At 37.7% G+C, this 19,157-nt stretch overlaps 1 protein-coding gene across 1 annotated transcript in view; it reads left to right on the top strand.

Annotated features, from left to right (window-relative positions):
• Positions 1–1,110: 1,110 nt before the first annotated feature.
• Positions 1,111–19,157, top strand: part of LOC117369832 (adhesion G-protein coupled receptor D2) — a 64,101-nt gene continuing 46,054 nt past the window's right edge. The window contains exons 1-20 of the mRNA XM_055221046.1: positions 1,111–1,273; positions 1,361–1,397; positions 1,546–1,570; positions 1,817–2,029; positions 2,265–2,900; positions 3,919–4,110; positions 4,194–4,267; positions 4,353–4,616; positions 6,247–6,358; positions 6,443–6,592; positions 7,067–7,178; positions 7,250–7,361; positions 7,457–7,506; positions 8,223–8,343; positions 9,196–9,299; positions 9,891–9,993; positions 10,647–10,800; positions 10,888–11,021; positions 11,421–11,536; positions 12,185–12,305. Coding sequence (XP_055077021.1) covers positions 1,242–1,273; positions 1,361–1,397; positions 1,546–1,570; positions 1,817–2,029; positions 2,265–2,900; positions 3,919–4,110; positions 4,194–4,267; positions 4,353–4,616; positions 6,247–6,358; positions 6,443–6,592; positions 7,067–7,178; positions 7,250–7,361; positions 7,457–7,506; positions 8,223–8,343; positions 9,196–9,299; positions 9,891–9,993; positions 10,647–10,800; positions 10,888–11,021; positions 11,421–11,536; positions 12,185–12,305 — 2,862 coding nt within the window. The 5' untranslated portion in view covers positions 1,111–1,241. The remainder of the gene's footprint in view (positions 1,274–1,360; positions 1,398–1,545; positions 1,571–1,816; positions 2,030–2,264; positions 2,901–3,918; positions 4,111–4,193; positions 4,268–4,352; positions 4,617–6,246; positions 6,359–6,442; positions 6,593–7,066; positions 7,179–7,249; positions 7,362–7,456; positions 7,507–8,222; positions 8,344–9,195; positions 9,300–9,890; positions 9,994–10,646; positions 10,801–10,887; positions 11,022–11,420; positions 11,537–12,184; positions 12,306–19,157) is intronic.

Raw genomic sequence — 19,157 nt, 5'->3', positions numbered from 1 at the left:
TATATATATATATATATATATATATATATATATATATATATATATATATATATATATATATATATATATATATATATATATATATATATATATATATATATATATATATATATATATATATATATATATATATATATATATATATATATATATATATATATATATATATATATATATATATATATATATAATCAGCTGTTTCAATTAAGGTATATGGATCACTCCCATGCTTGGCTGTAAATGTTTAATATTTTCTACCATGTTTAAAAACTTGTAATGTACAGGGTCTCTTAAATACACGCTATAACTGCAATAAACTTGCACATGAAATAAATTGTTTTATACGTTTAAAATATTGGATATGTAATGCAAGCTAATGTTTCTGAGCAGGGTTTCAGTTTTACTTTGGTAGCAGACAGTAGTTAATATTGATTATATTTCTAACTTGAGTATTTGTGACTCAAAAGTAGGGTGACCAGATTCTCAACATTAAAAACTGGGCCACACCAGGTTGGAGTTGGTAATAATAAACTTGTGAAAAGAGAGTACACAGTAATTAAGAACATTATTAAGCACTTGGTACTTTCTTGACTCACTTGTGAATCAGTTTATAACATGACAGATTTCTTTCAATGTCCACTTTTTGGCCTTTCAAGTTGTTTTTTGTATTTCACCAAAACATTTGACAATATATGACCCTTTTTATTGTTGGTGGGGAGCGAATGGGTCAAAATAGGGACATCTGGGACATGTCTTGTATAAAACTGGGACAAATCACTAGTTTTGGATAAATATGCTGAGACATGGGATACAAGGCTCAAAACTGGGACTGTCCCGGGCAAATAGGGACGTCTGGTCACTCTACTCAAAAGAAGTTTGTATCTTTTTTCCGTTAATTTGAATATTCTCACTATTCCTCATGTCGCTCGTGAGGCCTGAATATTCCCCTTCAGATTACATCATTTGGTCTGTAGTCTTAGGTTGCTGATCCAAATCAACCCCGCGCCTGTGACACGTGTTGGATCCCTCTCTGGGGCAGCCCTCTGCGCGCTCCAGACTCTGGGCTACACCCTCTGTTCAGCTTCAGTGCATCCTCCCACTGCAGCTGGAGGAAGCGGAGCTGCTTCTCCAATGACGCCGAACTGACGAACAATAGCTCAACTCGAACCTAAAGCTTTTATCCTCTACTAATAGTCTGTTTAGATGCAGCTTTTGCTTTTGCCAGACGTGCGCTCATTGGAATGACCAGAATCGCGCCAAAAGTGAGTCACAGGTAAATTATACGAAAGGCCTAATCTTTTACATTTTATAAACTCAGATGAACAGCCTCTTTACACTGCTTTAACTGCTTACTTTTCAGAATGCATAAGTCAGTGTTGAGAAAATTAGAACTTCTTGTAAGTAGAATTTAAGAATGATTTGATTTTAAACATTTTAGATACAGGCTCCACTGAAATAAATGTGTTTTTTTCACTGTACAGGAGGGCTATTTTGCCATGAGTCTGCTGTAACCATAACAAAGTCTAACCATATATTTAATTTCAGGTTTGTCTCCAGAGCTTCTTATCAGGTAGGTCACTTAACTGACTCAACCTGCACAACTTTGCAATGGCCTATGTAGTCTGATCCTAGAATATGAGATACCTTATAGACCTGTAGGAGTAAGTAGCCTACATCGTAACTATGCTGTACACAAAACTTACTGACAGTGTTATTGTGATTATAGCATTAAAAACACAGAGCATCACCTTTTACCTGATTATAATAATTCCCCACACCCTGCCTGTCCTTTGGTTAAAGCCCATTTGTCTCTTAGCAGTCCTCAGTGCTTCACATGATGAGACATACTTTGAATACGTGCCTGACCATCTGCAGTGGCAGGTAGCAGAGAGTTTGTGTAAGCAGCGTTCAGGAGCCTTAGCCTCCGTATCCAGCTCTGCAGAGAACCAAGAGATCTCTACCTTCCTCCAATCCCTGAACATTTCTCAGCCAGTGTGGATTGCCAGGAAAACTGTGGCACACACACGAGGTAGGTCCACTCTGTCATTTTAACATATTAGTACTTATTTTCAAACATAGTCTTTGTATATATTCTTTTCAAACATTGCATTTGTTTAAAATGGAACTGACAATTCCGGCATGAACTTTTGAGCCACAGTGTTTACAGTAAGAACACGAGGACACAGTGGAATTTTGCTGCATACTTTCCAAGAATAGTGCCAAACTTTGCACTAATGCCTGTTTTCCCTGTGTGTGATGGAAAGGTTCTGAAAGCCTCATTCTGGAGTTCGCTGGGCGGTCGGACACGAAGAGCGCTCGTCTCAAACACAAGTTTACATCTATGGACTCCATGACTGTTTGCACCAGGCTTCGTTTTGATCCAAACTGCTTTGGAATTTCCACTGTCTATTCCTACTCCATCCCGTCATGCATTAATGAATTTCAGCTTCGTGCAAACCTAATCAAGGCAAAGCCCGTGCAGCTGGCTCTGATGGTCCATGGCATCCATGGGCCTTACCATGAAGCTTTTGAGCATGACAGCTCCTGGCACTCAGTCTGCGTTTCATGGAGCCAAAATGGAGGACACTGGGCCATATTTGCAAATGGGACTTCTGTCTCCGAGGGCGATGGCTTACACAGCTCCAACCGCACTGGCCCTGATGGTCTTTTTGTTATCGGCCAGGAGCAGGACACCTTCGGGGGTTCATTCAAAAAGCATGAATCATTCTCTGGTAGCATCACAGAACTGCACGTTTGGGATCGAGAGCTGACCAGGGACGAAATCCTCAATATGGAAAACCAGTGTTCACCTCTTCTTTCTGGGCTTGTGTTCAAATGGAGTGAAGAGGCCTTGGAAATAGAATCCACAGTCACAAAGTTAAAAGACAGGATCTGTCAAGGTACAATAGCAAGTATGCATCATGTATGAAAAAACATTATTTGAGCAACTAGTCAAAGCATGTAATTTAGCTCACTGTTGTTCACAGAAGCCAGTGGATTAATTACAAATGTCACTTTCAGTTCAGATTTTTGTTTTAAAGCTGGTGGGTGGAGCTGGTAAAACAATACATAGAGATCATCTGAGAAACATTTTAGATTGAATACTTTGCTAGAATCATGCCAACATTTATTGTGATGTGTAAGCTCCACCTTATTTCACAACAGAAACCTGATAATTGAAACCTTATGAATATTTTGGACAATAGGTGAACAGAAATCTCATCCTCTTAAAGTGTAAAAAGCCATTTTGTTTTGTCGATTATCTAGTAATTTGTATAGTTCTGGGCAATAGAAATATCTCAAGTATTTCCTACTAATACCTCTTTATGATACTGGCAGTATAAATGGTCTAGTTTTTCTTCAGTCTGTGCGTAATATGAGCTTGCGACTACAGTAATTGGCAACCGCAAGGGCTCCCAAATGGTTGTAAATGTTTAGTGAGTCACATCATTCAGAATCCCACCCTTAAAAACAAACTTGTGCTGTTCTGACATCATTGTCCCCAGTGAACAGTCAGAGGCCAGACACCCCTTTCCTATGTACATTCTGCAAATTGAGGGGAACTCCAACAGAATAACTTCCATGAGTTGTAACACTTAAAGGTGCACTCTGTAACTTTGGCTGGCGAAAGGACTGCTACCTTCTTGTCTCCATAGAGATGTTATTGCTTTGCCTATAATTTTCCACAGTATGGGTTTTTAAATGATCTTTCTCCATGAAGAAAAGCAGGTGACACCAACAGGCTAAGTCATAGGGCAGATCTGTGGAGAGACAGCAAGATAATTAAGTGTAATGACATACTGTGGAACAATCCAGGCAAAGCAATCATATCTCCTCGGAGACAACAAACCCAGGACCTTAAAAGTTACATGTCAATTACATACTGGTAATTTGATCTTTTTATCACCATATTTTCAGCTAACAGTGCAATTTCAAACCCTCTCCTGGGATTGTTGAACGGCAACCTCTTTCCCAACTCAAACCTCTCGTTCAAAGTGTTTACCAGTATACCGGAAATGGAGCAGTGTGCTATCTTTGATCCGGTTCTACAAAATATGACTCAGACCGCATGCGATTCATACCAAGGGGCTGTTTGCAAGTTTAAGAAAGGTACCAGTATCTATTCTTATTCCTTTATTAAAGCGAGGGTCACCCCTAAATAGTGAAATCTGTTTTTTCTTGTTTCATTTTAGAAACAATAGAGGGTTCTAATGTACCAAAGACACCGTTTTTAAGTAGATGGAACAAGGCTCGCCTGTACAAACTGGTGAGTGGAGCCTACTCTTTAAAATGAGGAATAATACTGTATATAAGATTCTTCTTTTCACCATTCAAATGATAATCTGTTTCAGAATACCAAAGAATCAAGCATGAATACTTCGTTGGCATTGTTGCAGCAGTTGACTCAAGTTGTCTTACGTGATTTTGAAACCGGGGCCCTGTCCACTATGTCCTCAGAGGATGTTCTTTTTGTGTTGAGTGAAATTGAGTCTGGACTGTCTTCTGCCACTGCTTCAGAAGTCTTGGTGTCAATTGCTACAAACTTTATTAAACTGGCTAGTCTGCTGCTGGAGCCCCACATGGCGGCACAGTGGATGGGACAGACAGAAGATGGAGTGAGTAGAAAGCCCTTATTTACTATTGGTCAAGGCAAGGCAAGTTTATTTGTATAGCAGAAATAGTACACAAAGTAATTCAAAGTGCTGTGCAGAATGAGAACAACATTAAAAGCACAATTCAACAAATCGAAACATAAATAATCACAAATAATCATCATCAAATGAACATTAAAAGAGAAGAGTGCAGAATAAAAAACCTTTCAGTCACATGCACAGCTAAACAGAACTGTTTTAGCCTGGAATTTAAACATTGTCAAAGTAGAGGCCTGTCTCACATCTTCAGGAAGACTGTTCCAAGTTTTAGCTGCATAAAACTGAACCACTGATTCCCCATGTTTAGTCCTGACTCTGGGCACCAGCAGGAGGCCGGTCCCTGAAGTCCTCAGAGTGTGAGATGGTTCATATGGCACTAACATGTCGGAGATGTTCTTTGGTGCTGGTCCATGGAGAGACATGTTCACAAGCAGAGCTGCTTTAAAGTCTATTCTCTGAGCCACAGGAGCCAGTGCCTGAGCCTCTGCATTGGCTGGTTATTAATGTGATATAAAAGGTGACAACTGTAATAAGTAAATAACAGAATGGAACTCTTTACCAGTTTGTTTTGTTATTTATGCAACCCTCTACAGCTCAAATCTCAGTGTAGAACAGAAAAATAACAAAATGTTCCCCACTAGTGCAAAGAAAAAGAACCCTTGATAAATACTGACCCCCCAAAATTATTGTTCCATCAAACATATACTAAACGATGAGTGAATATTATTGTGGTAGCCCTATTGACACCTGTGCAGGTTTTGATTAGAAAAATTATGTAAAAAATGCAAACTAGTGTAGAAAAGACAAAATGTTAACGATTTAGAGCTATTTAAAATGTATTCTACTTTATCTTCCTAATACAGCAGTTACAATCCATTGATGATCAGATTTCTTTTGTAAATGCACAAAAAAAATCACTTCTAATTATTGGGTCTGACTGCTTATCCACCAACCCAAAAGTCACTGTGTCCTTGAGCAAGACACTTACCTTGCATGTCATGTGTAAGTGTTGGTCAGAGAGGCAGTTGTCGCAGATGGGCAGGCTTACTTCTGTCACTCTACCCCAGGGCAATTGTGGCTACAGAAACAGCTTACCCACACTGATGTAGCAGCTGAATGGAACTCAACAATGACCTCCCACTGCCTGGTTCTGAAACTAAATTTCTCATAAAATATTCCCATAGACTTTCTGAACAAAAATGATGTTAAATGTTTGAAAGTTTGTGGTAACTAATGACCACAAAACCTATAATTGTATTTAACATCTGTTTCTGAAACGTTATAAACCGCTAAGTTATTAAAGTATTTTGCTGAAAGTTACATTTTAAATGTGCTTTTTGGAATTAAAATGACCATATGACGGATATTAGTAACCACAAAGCTGGTTAGCCTCCACGATGCCTTTGAACTCTTAATATTTGAATTTCTTGAAACATCTATGGAAAAATTAATGGAAAATTTACTGCCGGAACTGGAGCAGGCGGTCACTGTTGAGCTCCATTGTGAAGTGCTTTGTGTATTTTTAGTATTTTGCATCATTTGTGGTCATATTTTCTTACTGGTTCACTGATTGTGTGTTTTCATTATTCTTCAGGATAGTGTTGGACCATTTAATATTGTTAAAACTATTGACATTCTCACTGAAACTCTTGCTGACATGTTCTCGGTAGAAAAACGCAATTTTACGCTCTTCACAAAAAATATAGGTAAGATTTATGACTTTGCCAAAAAATAGACATAAAACTAATTCAAAATCTGAATCCATGTTGTGCTGTTGTGCTGCGCTCCAGGTGTCTACATGAAGTGCCAAACTCTTTCTAATACAAGCAAAAGTGAAGTCTTTAAACCGTCCTCTGTGGCTCCTCACTCCTCCGTTAGCAGCAATGACCAGGACGAGCTGCTCATATCTGACACAGAACTTCAGAAGTTACACTCACAGGGTAATCGTCAAATGAACATGGCACAATATGTAAAAGTAAATATTATGTACTTCAGCATGCTTATGAAGTATTGCTATACCAATTAAAATTTATACTAAAAAGAAGTATCAGAACTATAAGTACAATACTCATTTGAGCAAGTATTAGTTCTGAAGAAAACTGAACTGAAGTTGTACCTTTACTGAAACGTTTGAGATCACACATGTATAAGGTCACATTTAGTAAATCTACTTAAAATTTGTGTTGGAAATTACATTATAATGTACTAAAATGATTGGTCAAATCATTGTGCAGTTTAAATTGGTATTGACTATTGAGTCTTTTCCTTAATATCAAGTTCAGAATTTTGGTATCTTGACAATACTACTTGAACATTACCTTTCTATATAGACAAATATTTACTGAATTGTATCTAAGTTATAGATTGATGAGTGACACTTGAGAAATAGACTCTGCGTTTTCCTTTCAAACCAGGATATGAAGATGTGATTCTTATTCACACCCACTACAGCAATCTGAATGACATTTTGGCTGGAGCTGAGCACGCTGCGCATAATGATAAAACCTCACCTAAAGACAATGTAAGGTAAGACATTTTAAACTGTAACATTGCTCTGATTTAAAGTTTTATACTGGAGCTTTTCCTTGTGTTTTCAGAGCTGACCCTCAGCATCTGGCCTCTGCTGTCATATCAGCCACTGTTAGAGGCGGTGTAAAACCAAACAGCGTCCCTGTTACAGTTCATTATACACTTTCAACTCCTCATAAGGTACTGACCATAGTATTTTAGACAAATTAACCATTCTCCCTGTTTGTATCAACTGTTTCCTTGTACCAAACATACTTGTATACCTCTGCTTTTAGGCCAAGTCTACCCAGCAGAGTGTTTGTGCCTTTTGGAATTTCAGCCTCGTGTAAGATCACAGTGGCTTAGTTTAGATGCACACTAAAATCTATTATTATCTGATTTCTGGACCTTTAAGATTATTTAAATGACCTGTGAGTAATCAGACCGTGATCAGAAAGAAATCAGGCGAAATAGCTGTTTACTTGTGATTTTAATAGTCTTAGAACCATAGACTGTACGTATAAATGGACACAGCTAACCCTCTAGCTGCAGCGTTCCAAATTGGGAGTGAGGGTGGGTGCACTTCCAGCTCTATCACCTCTGGCTCAAATTCACTTCCTATTGAAAAATTGTTACCCCTCTCTCTGTAAACTGCTGCTGTCAGACTCGTCATTTTGGTCTTAAAGTATTTGTATTAACCCGTTCTACATGATCCTGGTGTTTTTATTTTGCAATTTTGTAAATCAAGATATGACCATCAATAACAGACAAGTCAGGCGCCTCCTTTCCCTGAGGTTGCTCCCGCTAGCGTTAGCAACAGGTTTGATTGACAGTGTTGCTAAGCGCCTGCTCCATGCTGAACTAGCAGTGTGAGCAGGAACCTTCAACAGCCTCGCTCTGACTTATGGAAGTCGACTACAAATTCACCCCTATAACCTCTAGCGTCGACATTTTTGAGTGTGCATGTAACCATAGCCACTGTATGCTGTGAAACTGTGAAGTGTATCAGTTTTGCTATTTAATTTTAATATTTATCAAATATGACTTGTAATATTTTGACAGGCAGATGAACAGCTGGTCCAGTGATGGCTGCACAGTTTTATCTGCAGATGCTGGTGTTGTGACCTGTCAGTGCAACCACACCACAAACTTTGCAGTGCTCATGAATTACCTTGAGTCAGAGGTTTGTAAAATATATCATATAAAAAACAGTTAATATTAAAGAAAATGACAAATGCACAATGGAATAGGGCTGTGCATCACATTTTGCTTGAGATTTAGACATTTTGAATTCTCAGAGATGTGCGTAATGCTCACTGATGTGCTCACACTTGAAGAAAGGGAATTGACTAATTGATTTTTGTTTGTTAAAGGCAGGGATTTTAAGTTTATTTTGTTTGTTCAGAAAAGTAGTATTAAAAGCCATTTTACTAGTTTTAAATAAGTCTAAATAAACCAATGAGGTGCACCAGGTCTTCAGTTAATTTATTGGAATAGATTTTTTTATTTATTTATTATTTTTAAGACCAACCTTTAGTTTATTTTCATACCTGACCATTTCGACTGCTCACTAGCGCTCTTCCTCAGAGTGGTCACATGATGTTGCTATGACGTGTCCGGTCAGCTGATTTAAACAGGTTTTGGTGCCATCTTCCTACCACTTCCTGAGCCACTCTCTAAGGAAGACCGCTAGTGAGTAGTCGAAACTGTATGAACTGGTATGAAAACTAAACCTTCGTGTGAAAAAATAATCTTTTAAAAACTATAAAAAACAGTCTAACTAAAATTGAAGTGAAAATTGTAATCACTCAATATGAGGAGAAAACAATCACACATTTTTGTATAGCCCAGCCCTAATGTAAAAAATCTAATCTTTAATCTTTATTTTGCCAATTACTTTAGTGACCAGTAGGTGTCACTGCCTGAATGTGCACCTCCAAAGCACTTCCATATGAGAATCACCCCAATAGTTTCTGTAAAAATAAAATAAAAATAAGATTTTTATTTATTTATTTATTTTGTGTTTGTGTTGTAGTGGAGTCCAGAGGAGGAGCTCATCTTGACCAAACTGACATTTATCGGCTGCGGGGCCTCTCTTTGTGCTCTCGTGGTGACCTTGATGCTGTTTACCGTGCTGGAGTGAGTGAGATTCTCTTTTGTTGACATCTCTTCTTTAGGTTTCCTCTTCCTTACTCTTCTGGTAAACATTGCTTACATTTTGTATTGGTACTGTGAATTTTGTTTTCGATAAATAAATTGTAACTTCACTTTTGGGCTCTCATCTGGTGTAGGCGTGTTGTCTTAGCTGTTTAAGTTTTACTCAGTATTGTGTTCATTGATGAATAAAAGACCAGATCTAGACACGACAGCTGTGAGTTATTGGCTGTGGTTGCTGGTGCCCTCTTTTTAAGCGAGCAAAGGGTATTGACTAGTGCTAATCCAGTAATTACCTTTGTCTATATGTAAGTCCGCTCGGAAGGTTTATGGCACCATTTTGGACTTGTTAATTAACACAACGGCCACTCAGGGATCAGACTCAGCTCGAAAAGACCTGCTTAGACAATTTATGACATGGCCAAAATCAAAAGTTCCGTTCAAGCAATTTAGGCACATGCCGCTGGACATCTTGTAAACATTTTATATAGAATGTACAGTTTATGTGTATTCTATGTTAATCAATGTGCAATTACTTGTAACTAATACAACTATTTCCTCTCTTTACATCCATAGCATTCCTAAATCAGACAGAACATCTATCCATAAAAACCTTTTCATTGCTCTGATCTGTGCTCAAGTGATTCTACTGTGCAGTGGCTCCGCGATCCACAACAAGGTATTGGATAAATAGCAACATTGTTTTCCGTATTTGCCATCAAAGTCAATTATTTATAGTAAGTAGCCTGATGTTACTTAATGTTACCTCCGTCAGTCTGACAGTGGTAGGCCAGTTGGCTGCTGTTGTTTTGACCTTTGTGTCTTTAACCCCAGGTCATGACTTGGTGAGCGCTGCCCCTTCAACCTTATGGTCATTAGGTCATTTGTACTTCATTTAGAAATACAGACATCAATATATTATGATTTTTTCAAGTCTTTAAAACAAAACAAAATAGTAATTGTGACACTTTTAGAGGCAAAATTAGGTCTCGATTAGATCTGTTTACATCACATTTGTCATAACCATCTCACAAATGATCATTCAGAAAGAATGATTTAATTAAACTAGAACTAACTAAAAGATGTGGAGCTATTTGACAATGGGATTCAAAAAAATTAAGGATTTTATTGATCATGGTATCAACAATCGTGACTAATACAATGATTGACGGAATTGAAATTTTTCTTTTGCTATGGATCATACCTGGACGACTGAGAGATTAAACAGAACTCAGAAGATAATTTCAAAACAAATGATAATCTCCTGTTTAATGACTACAATGTATTTGTTCAAATACCATGTAAATATAATGCAGTAACTTGTATTTATAGGTGGCATGTACACTCGTGGCGGCCCTGCTTCACCTCTTCTTCATGGCTGCGTTCAGTTGGATGCTGGTGGAGGGGCTACTGCTCTGGAGTAAAGTGGTGGCAGTAAACCTGAGCGAGGACCGGCACATGAAGTACTACTATCTGATTGGCTGGGGTACTTGCACTCTCTGTGTCTTCAAACCTGATGTTTTGCTTTTGCTGTGGTTTTGAAGTGTGAATGTGTGCGTTCTCTGTGTTGCAGGTCTGCCCGTGTTAATAGTCACTATCACACTGGCCTCAGCCTCAGGCAAATACTCAGCTGATGGCTACTGCTGGCTTAGTGTCCAGACTGGTGTCATCTGGGGCTTTGCTGGACCAGTCATCTTCATAATTATGGTTAGCAATTATGGTTTTCTACATGTGATAATGTAATGTACTAACCATATCTAGGGCTGTGCAACCAATCAAATTTATATAATACATTAAAATACCTTCTGTATGTGCGCTCGTTCTACCATTGCCTAAAACCAGTGTCACAACACATAAGTATACAAGTATATTGCCATACTATACTAGGTTAAATTTGACAGTCTAGTAGTAATTATTTGAAATCATTTTTATTTCAGTAATGAGCCAAATAATTGTGAAATTATAGTTTTCTACTTGATTTATGTACAAACTTCCATGAATAGATACAAGAAATATACCCGCTCTTCATTGACATACTGTTCTCTTTTGACTATCTCATATTTAATTGCACAATAATCTTGTATCCTTTTGTTTTTTCCTTCTCAGGTGAATATCCTGGTGTTAACTCGAGTCGTGGTCATCACAATCTCCACAGCCAAAAGAAGATCCATCTTATTGGCCATGGGAGCCAGCCCCGTGGAACAGGCCTATGAGCAAATCAGGTAACAGCCACAAGGAGGCACCATTTATCTGCATTTTATCGTTTTCCAGTGTAACAGTGCGTGAGTGAATAAAAACAGCACAAGATCTTTGAGGGATCAAATCAAGTTATTCACATATTATAATTCACAGTCATTTTAACTACTGCATGTTTCTTTTTACAGTTTACTTAATGTACTTTCTTTATGTCTATCTTATATGAATTGCATTGGTAAAATCCTCTGCTCTTACTCAGCCCTCCAGAGCCCACAGTAGGTGCTCTATGGAGATTTTCAAAGGTGGCCTTGAACCATCTGACACCCGTGGGTGGCAGTCGCAGCGGAAACTCAAACACATTCCTCCGCTGAACAAACTAGGCCCTCTGCCCACTGACATGTCGCACGCTCAGGAACACACACACAGCTGGTGTGGTTTGGCGGTCACCTGAGCCCAAAGTTAATTCCTCTCTAAACAGAATTATCGTATGAATTATGGAAGTTGTCACCCAATGAACCTCCTCTGCTATATACAGTTGTGTATGGAACAAGCAGGGAGCCAAACATAGACAAAAAGGATTAGAAAATGTGAGAAACATGAAGCCAGGGCAGAAAGATAAATCCAGTCGATAACTTGAGAATACCAGAGTTGTTTTCATGTTGTAATGTGCACAGGGCTGCAGTGAAAGCTGTGCTGGTTTTGCTGCCTATCCTGGGTCTGACGTGGCTCTTTGGCATCTTGGTCCCTTTCTCCATCGTCATGGCGTATATTTTCATCATTCTCAACTCCTTACAGGTACACACAACCAAACCACACTAACACCATCACAGTAAGAAGGGGCATTTCACTAAATGCTTAAATCTAAATTATACTGGTGTTATCTCAAAAGGTACAAGTCTGTGTTATAGATAATGCCAAATATAAACTTTTGTAACAGTTTCAAAATAAATATAGTAATCATTAATAACAAGTTGCTTCGTTGTATTTAGTTGGGTCTTTTACTATGTGTTTAGAGGTCAAGATGGAACTCTGGGAAAATGTTCACAGTAAATTTAATAATAATAAAAAATGCAATTTCCTGCTCCTGCCAGAACAAAGTCACATAATTCTGCTTCTCCACAAATATCTCTGGTGGTGAGGAAGAGCCTGTGATTCTCAGCAAGTTTAGTCTTAATCTTGAATTAATTGTGTTCCTGGTTTTGCCTTGTGTATAATCAACCCTTGTTTTAAGCCACTTTAGCCACAGATTAGTTCTTTTTAGAGCCAGGTTGGCCCCAGTTCAGACCTGGTGGTACTGATTTTGGCAATACTCCCCTACCTTGAGTTTACTACGACCTGTTTGGTTGTGTTTTTTGTTTTTTCATGCATTTTACATTGTCTCAATGATGTAACCCAGTTGTTTGTCTATTAGAGTTTATCTAACCCTCTGTATCGATGATGTCAAAAGACAGCAATCATTTTATGAATATTTGCCATGAATTATTTCCCGTCATAATTTGCATTAATTTCAATTATAGTCTCTATTACCATAATATTGACAAAAACAGAGTTTTCTCTGGCCTATTTAGTGCTTTAGAGGACACAGCATCAGAAGGTATTTCACCTAATAGCTCCTCGTAAAGATGATGAAATGTATGTAACCAGAACAATATTCAGAGCGAAGCTGCCAGACAGGGCATAATAATAAATACATGGGAACCATGCTTACTTTTCTTTTTTTAAGAAATCGTTTTTTATTTGTGGCTGTTGTATTTTCAATGGGGCCGACCGATGCAACATAAAGCTTAAGCGGCAAGCCTTTACTGTTAAATCAATAAAACAGATAATGTTGACAAGCCTTTTTCATTGCGCTTCCCTCAGTGGCCTCTCTGTGGCTCTTCTTCTCAACACTCAACTAGAAACACTTTGTGAAATCTTTCTATGATTATTGTCCATTTTTTCTATACAGACGTGATTGAGTCATTAGAAGTGAACACATGTATTTACCTTGATCTGAACATCCAAGATCTGATGCTTCCAGATTTTTTGAATTTAATAATTCCAACACATTTTTTGTAGTTTTGTAAAAGTTTGTATGTATTGGTGCAAACAATTTTTTATTTTTTGTATTATTTTTGTATCTAATTTTCAAATTATTTTCTATTACTTACTTTTGATTGCTTTTTTATTACTATTCCAATTCTTTACATTGTGTGTATTTTAGTTTTACAAGTTTTTCTAAATCCAGTTATTTAAGTACATGGTTTTCTAAAAGATGCTATTGCTTTATAATGACGTTTAACTAAGCCCAACCCTGAGGACAACTTCCTAGAGTGAACCTATAGTTTTATGTCCAACGTGGCCATAAATACAGCCATGGCTCATCTGCCTTCTTATCAATCTAAAGCTAAACAGCACAGTAGTGTGTAGGAGTGTGTGTATGTGTGTGTGTGTGTATGTGTGTGTGTGGGGTGGGGTGCGTGCGCTAGGGACCCATAAATTGCTCCACCTTCCGTCATCCAATCTGTGGGCAATGTCATTCAAAACCCCGGCTCTATCCATTACTTGGATATAATAGGCTCCGGGCCATGCAGTGTCCATCTTATTATTAGGCCATAACTTTAAACTATCAATAACTTTGAGCTGCGTCATGGGCGAATGCAGGGAATTAAAAGGAGCACAGGGAAAAGTGGACTGAAGTTATGGACAAGAAAATGTGCTGGTTGTAACTTGGGTCAATATTTGGCAACAGGATAGGGCTGTGTGGTTAGTTTGACTCATGTGTCATTTTTGTCATGTCAGTGTGCAGCCTGTGGGGGGCAACCCTGTACCTGTGACTATGGTGATGTATAATCAAAGTAAAGAATGCAAATTAAGTAGATTTTAGATAGATTTTTTTATTTTCATTTTCTTATTAATTTTAATTGTATTGTTTAGTTTTTTATAGTGAAATAGAACTTGATATAATAACACCAATGCCAAACATAAAAGGTATTTTTGAACTTGAAAGGCTTGATTCTCAACACAGATTTTCACACAATATATTGTAATTTTTAACTCAAAATAATAGCAGCATCTTTTAACATTATTAAGTTGTTTTATTAGCTATGATACAGATCCCAAACATTATCAAACCACTCTAACTGTCCTATTTATGTAGATTTTTACTATCAATACCTGCTCAGAGGAGAATCTAATTTTACTATCATTTATTATCTGTGTATTGTTTTTAGTATTGCTTTATTATTTATGTATTTATTTATTATTTCTTTATTTATTGACCCCCCCCTAATGTTAATATTGGAGTAAATACTAAAACACACTAAATGAGAACAATTTAAATCTGTCAAAATACAATACAGATAAAATTACTGCATTTCTTTTTTTCTTCTTCAAAGTAATGTTGCCCGACTGTTCAAAAAATATAGTTGTCTTTGCGGTTGTCGTGGCTACCAGAGCATGTCATCAGACTGTACCACAATATGGATATGATCAATAGAGTCTTGGTCTTCTTATTGATTTTTGCCTTATGGGGGAGCTTTGGTGTGAGTAAGCGTTGCTCTTACACGGCTGCTAAAACAACTCTTCTTGCTATGATTTGTCTGTCTGTTTCTCAATTGATCCTAAGCTGAAAGTTGTGATTTGTGCGTTTTTTCCAGTGTTTTGAAAGGAATAAAAAATCTAAATAGGAGAGTGAAAACATTTAGCCTAATGAGACATAATGATTGTCACCCCATGCTTTTTTTGACATAACTAGGCCTAACTGCTGTACGCAAACTTTCCCATATACAGTAAGTAGGAAAAGTGTGCCCTTAATTTTACCTTGAGTCAGCCAGACATTACTCGTGCTTTTACAACCATCCGCGGTCTCCATACTTGTTTATTTAGAGGAAGAAATAAATGACATATAAGCACAACCATATTGACTTCTATTTTGCCTAACGCTGTCACTTTAAAAGTCAGACTGGATTGGCTGTTTGTTGATGATTCCTAAAACATGGGTGCATCAAGTGTTCCCTCAACAGATTAAGGACTGAACCTGTACCTCAGGGCGCCCAGAATGCAAGCCAAAGCAATTTGCAGCTCAATTGGTCAGACAAGATGTAATTTAGAGGAAGCAAAAAGCGCAAAAAGTATACAAAATTATGTTTTTTTAAATGTTTTGTACCCTTTGTGCAATATTTTTACCCCAATATACCAGTGTTTTATTATAATGGGTGTTTGGACATGTACACATTCTACAATTTTTTATGTTTTTTTAAATATTTTTTTTTATTTATAATTAGATTAATTGGTGCCCTTATTAATTAAAATTTTAGTTTTTAGTCAGAATTTTCTAGTCACAATATGTATTAGGCAGAATTTTTAGATGAAAGTGCATTTTTCTGTAATATAAAGAGTAATTTGCCCTACGATTATATTTAAATAAACAGCTTCGTATTTGGTCACTGTATCATTAAAACCACAAAAGAAATGTTTCAATTAGGACAGATACAAAATTAGGTGTCTGGATATGTTTTACTTTCAAGTCAATGCACATATAGGTACAATCACTCACATTTATTTATAAAACAACACTTTAATGAGTTTCTTGGATAATTACGAGATGGATATGAACAAAACAAACTAAATAAATGCGCGACACAATTGTTTGCATTCCGGTTGCTTGGGAAAAATAGCTCTCCTTTGAAAAAAAAAAAAAGTCCAGTGCTCGCTTCGCAATCTCAATTACCAGCGGCGGCATTAAAACAATATTCAAACAGGATACCAAGGTCAGAACTGACTCCCACTACGCTCGGAGATGGCACTTCTAATGAGCACGCTGCACCGCCTTTTTAAGTAGTATATTTATAGTGTGTTTTGTCTCAACTTGTACTTATTTCCCTCTTTTCATCTCTCGCAGTATTGCCACGTTTAGAGATAGAGCTCATGATTTAACCCGAGAATGCTTTACAGATGGTGGCGTCATTTAAGGTATTAGACTCAAGGTTTTCGGGATGGAACCGCTCATATTAAAATGGTCACCCAAGTCGACGTGAAATAAACCTGATTAAAAATACTAGCCTTCGTGTTGTGTATGTTAGATTTAGCGGACAAGATCGACACCCGAGGAATGGCTGATTTTGGGATGAAATATTATAGCCCAGAGAGATCAGTGTTCAAACGCGAGGCAGGGCTGGGTAAATAAAGTTGTAAGAATAATAGGGTTCCTGTCAAAAGAGGTGAGAGAATTCCTGTCATTGCTCACACAGGCACCCTTAAGACCTCTCCTTGTGTTAAACCCGCTGGCATTTATTTGCTTTAGAATTACCTGCTAGTTCAATTTAGTAATAGGCCGTGTCATAAGAAAGCAAACGCTGTCCTTTTGCTCCCTCCTCGCTTGGCTTTTGTATCAAATGTTATTGTGCGAACGACTCGGGAAGCAGGGTATACAAAGCAGCTCCTGTATCATGCAGAGTAGAGTGGCGCTGAGCAAATTTGGAATAATCAAATCTGACATTTTTTTTCGATTTGATTTGAAATTTTGGTGTTGAATCAGTATTTTTTGGATAGTAGTAATAATAATAATTCAGAACCACTTGTATAGCGCTTTTCACGATACTCAAAGACGCTTTACGCAGTTCAAGACACACAAAACGCAAATGGAAGAAACTATTATTTGGATTTTGTAGTTTTGAACAGGTGTGTTTGCATGGCTTTTTTGAGCACGGTGAGGGTGGATGTGTCTCTGATGTGTTTGGGCAGAGGGTTCCAGAGGGTGGGGGCAGCAGCGGAGTTGGCCCTGTCCGCCCAGGTCTTAGTTAGTTAGCTAATTGGCAACCAAATTATGAAACCGACAACAATTTACCTCTTAGAATCAGGATTCAGTCCAACAATGGAGAAAATATAGTGTGAAATTTCAGTTCACAGTGCATATTTTTAAATACGCTTTGAACCTTTGAGAGAAGAGTTATTTTATGTACTGCTAAACTAAGTTCCATGTGTTTCATTTTTAAATAAACTTACCGAAATATGAGTCCATGGAAAGGGGAAATGACATAAAAAATAATACAATAATACCAATATACAAATCATTAACAGTCTTTGTGATTATCTTGTTGCTATCATTCAAATTCCCAGTTCCCAGTTCACCTTGCAATCCAAAGTTTGACCTCTCTTTTTTTTTCTCTTGTTTAGTTTCAAATGCTTTTCAGGGATGTGGCTCTATTGCCTGACTCTGCTCCGACCTCCTTCTTCCACCGTCAGGAAAAACTCAAGACAGCCAAGATTACCCCGCGTTGAAACAATGAGCTGTTCTATTTATGAGTTCACAACCTTGCCTTTTGTGGCGTTCAACATCACCGCTTACACTTGTGTCAGCTGATGGGGACTTTTCCTTACGTTGGCCCCGCTTTGATGTGCCGTATACTTTGCAGGTAATTAGGGAGAGCCGGGTCAGAGCGGGGCAAGAGAGCAGCTCTGTGGTGGGTGGGTTTGGGTGGGCTGTCAGATGTTGGTGCTGGTTTACATGGGAGGCATTGTATTTGCTTTGTAATATGGTAACAAAGAAAATGTGTTGTCGTTTCGGATGAAGAAATCTCATTTTTGGTATTTTTTTTATAATACCTAAACCAATTTATAATGAATTCGTCAAGCCTATATTATTTAGAAATTGCACGAATGCTATCTATAAGTTTACCATATGGTTTGGGCATATTATAATGTAAAATTGAGTCCTTAAAAATAACCTGAAGACTAATTGCCAATATCAAATAAGGACTTTCAATTGGACACTATCTGCACAACTATGAAAGGTTTAAAACTTTTCTAAGCCTACTTTTTATGGGTAAAATGGGACAGCATGAGGCTATGTCGAGTACAATTCCACGCTTCAAAGTAAAATAATTTTCAGAGAATTTGAATTTCTAACCTGAGTATTCACAAAAACGTCCACAATAGAACGCCAATGTCAAGTTACATTGGCCCTTTTATTTCCCATTTGTATTCATTTTTACAGTGTGCAGAGAAAACGATTTCGCAGAAAGTTCTATAAATACGACTTTATTATTTATTTTTGATCTTAAACCATATTTCACCTGCGATTCAGTTCAAACCAGATTATTTTGCTTACTCCGTGCTCAGCGTGGACACATGATTTACTCGTGTTAGCTTTCGCACGAGACTTACTGCTTGTAAACAGGGTGCGCTCATTAAGAGGCCATTTAGCACAATGTAAATCCCTGGTGGAGATGATTTATGGACGTTGTGTGGCGGCGTCTGGAGAGCGCTTTAGCTACATGTGTGTTAGCCTACTGCTGCGGTATTGTGTTGGAGAAAGAGGGACCAGGGGAGGCTGCAGGAAACAACATTAGTACCAGCGGGGCACTGATTGGGCTAACAATACGTCCACGCTGGATAAGGGATGTTCTTGCTCTCACCTCTTTTCTGTTCCCTGACTGCGAAGATATGCTGCATGTTACCAAGCAATGTTGTTAGGGCTGCACTATTATAACACCTGTTTGAAACACTTTGAAACATAATTTTTAAACGTCCTATATTACGCAAAATTGACTCTTGTGAGCTTTAAGTCATGTTATAATTTTCAAAAAAAACTCTTCAAAAACATACCTGGAGTTGTGTTTTTTTCATTCACACATGCTTAAGTAATCCTGTATTATTAGTCTTTCT

This window comes from Periophthalmus magnuspinnatus, chromosome 4 (genome assembly GCF_009829125.3).
Source record: "Periophthalmus magnuspinnatus isolate fPerMag1 chromosome 4, fPerMag1.2.pri, whole genome shotgun sequence".
NCBI classification, from domain to species: domain Eukaryota; kingdom Metazoa; phylum Chordata; class Actinopteri; order Gobiiformes; family Gobiidae; genus Periophthalmus; species Periophthalmus magnuspinnatus.
Note: the sequence above shows the minus strand (reverse complement) of the source record. Positions and strands in the feature narration are given on the sequence as shown.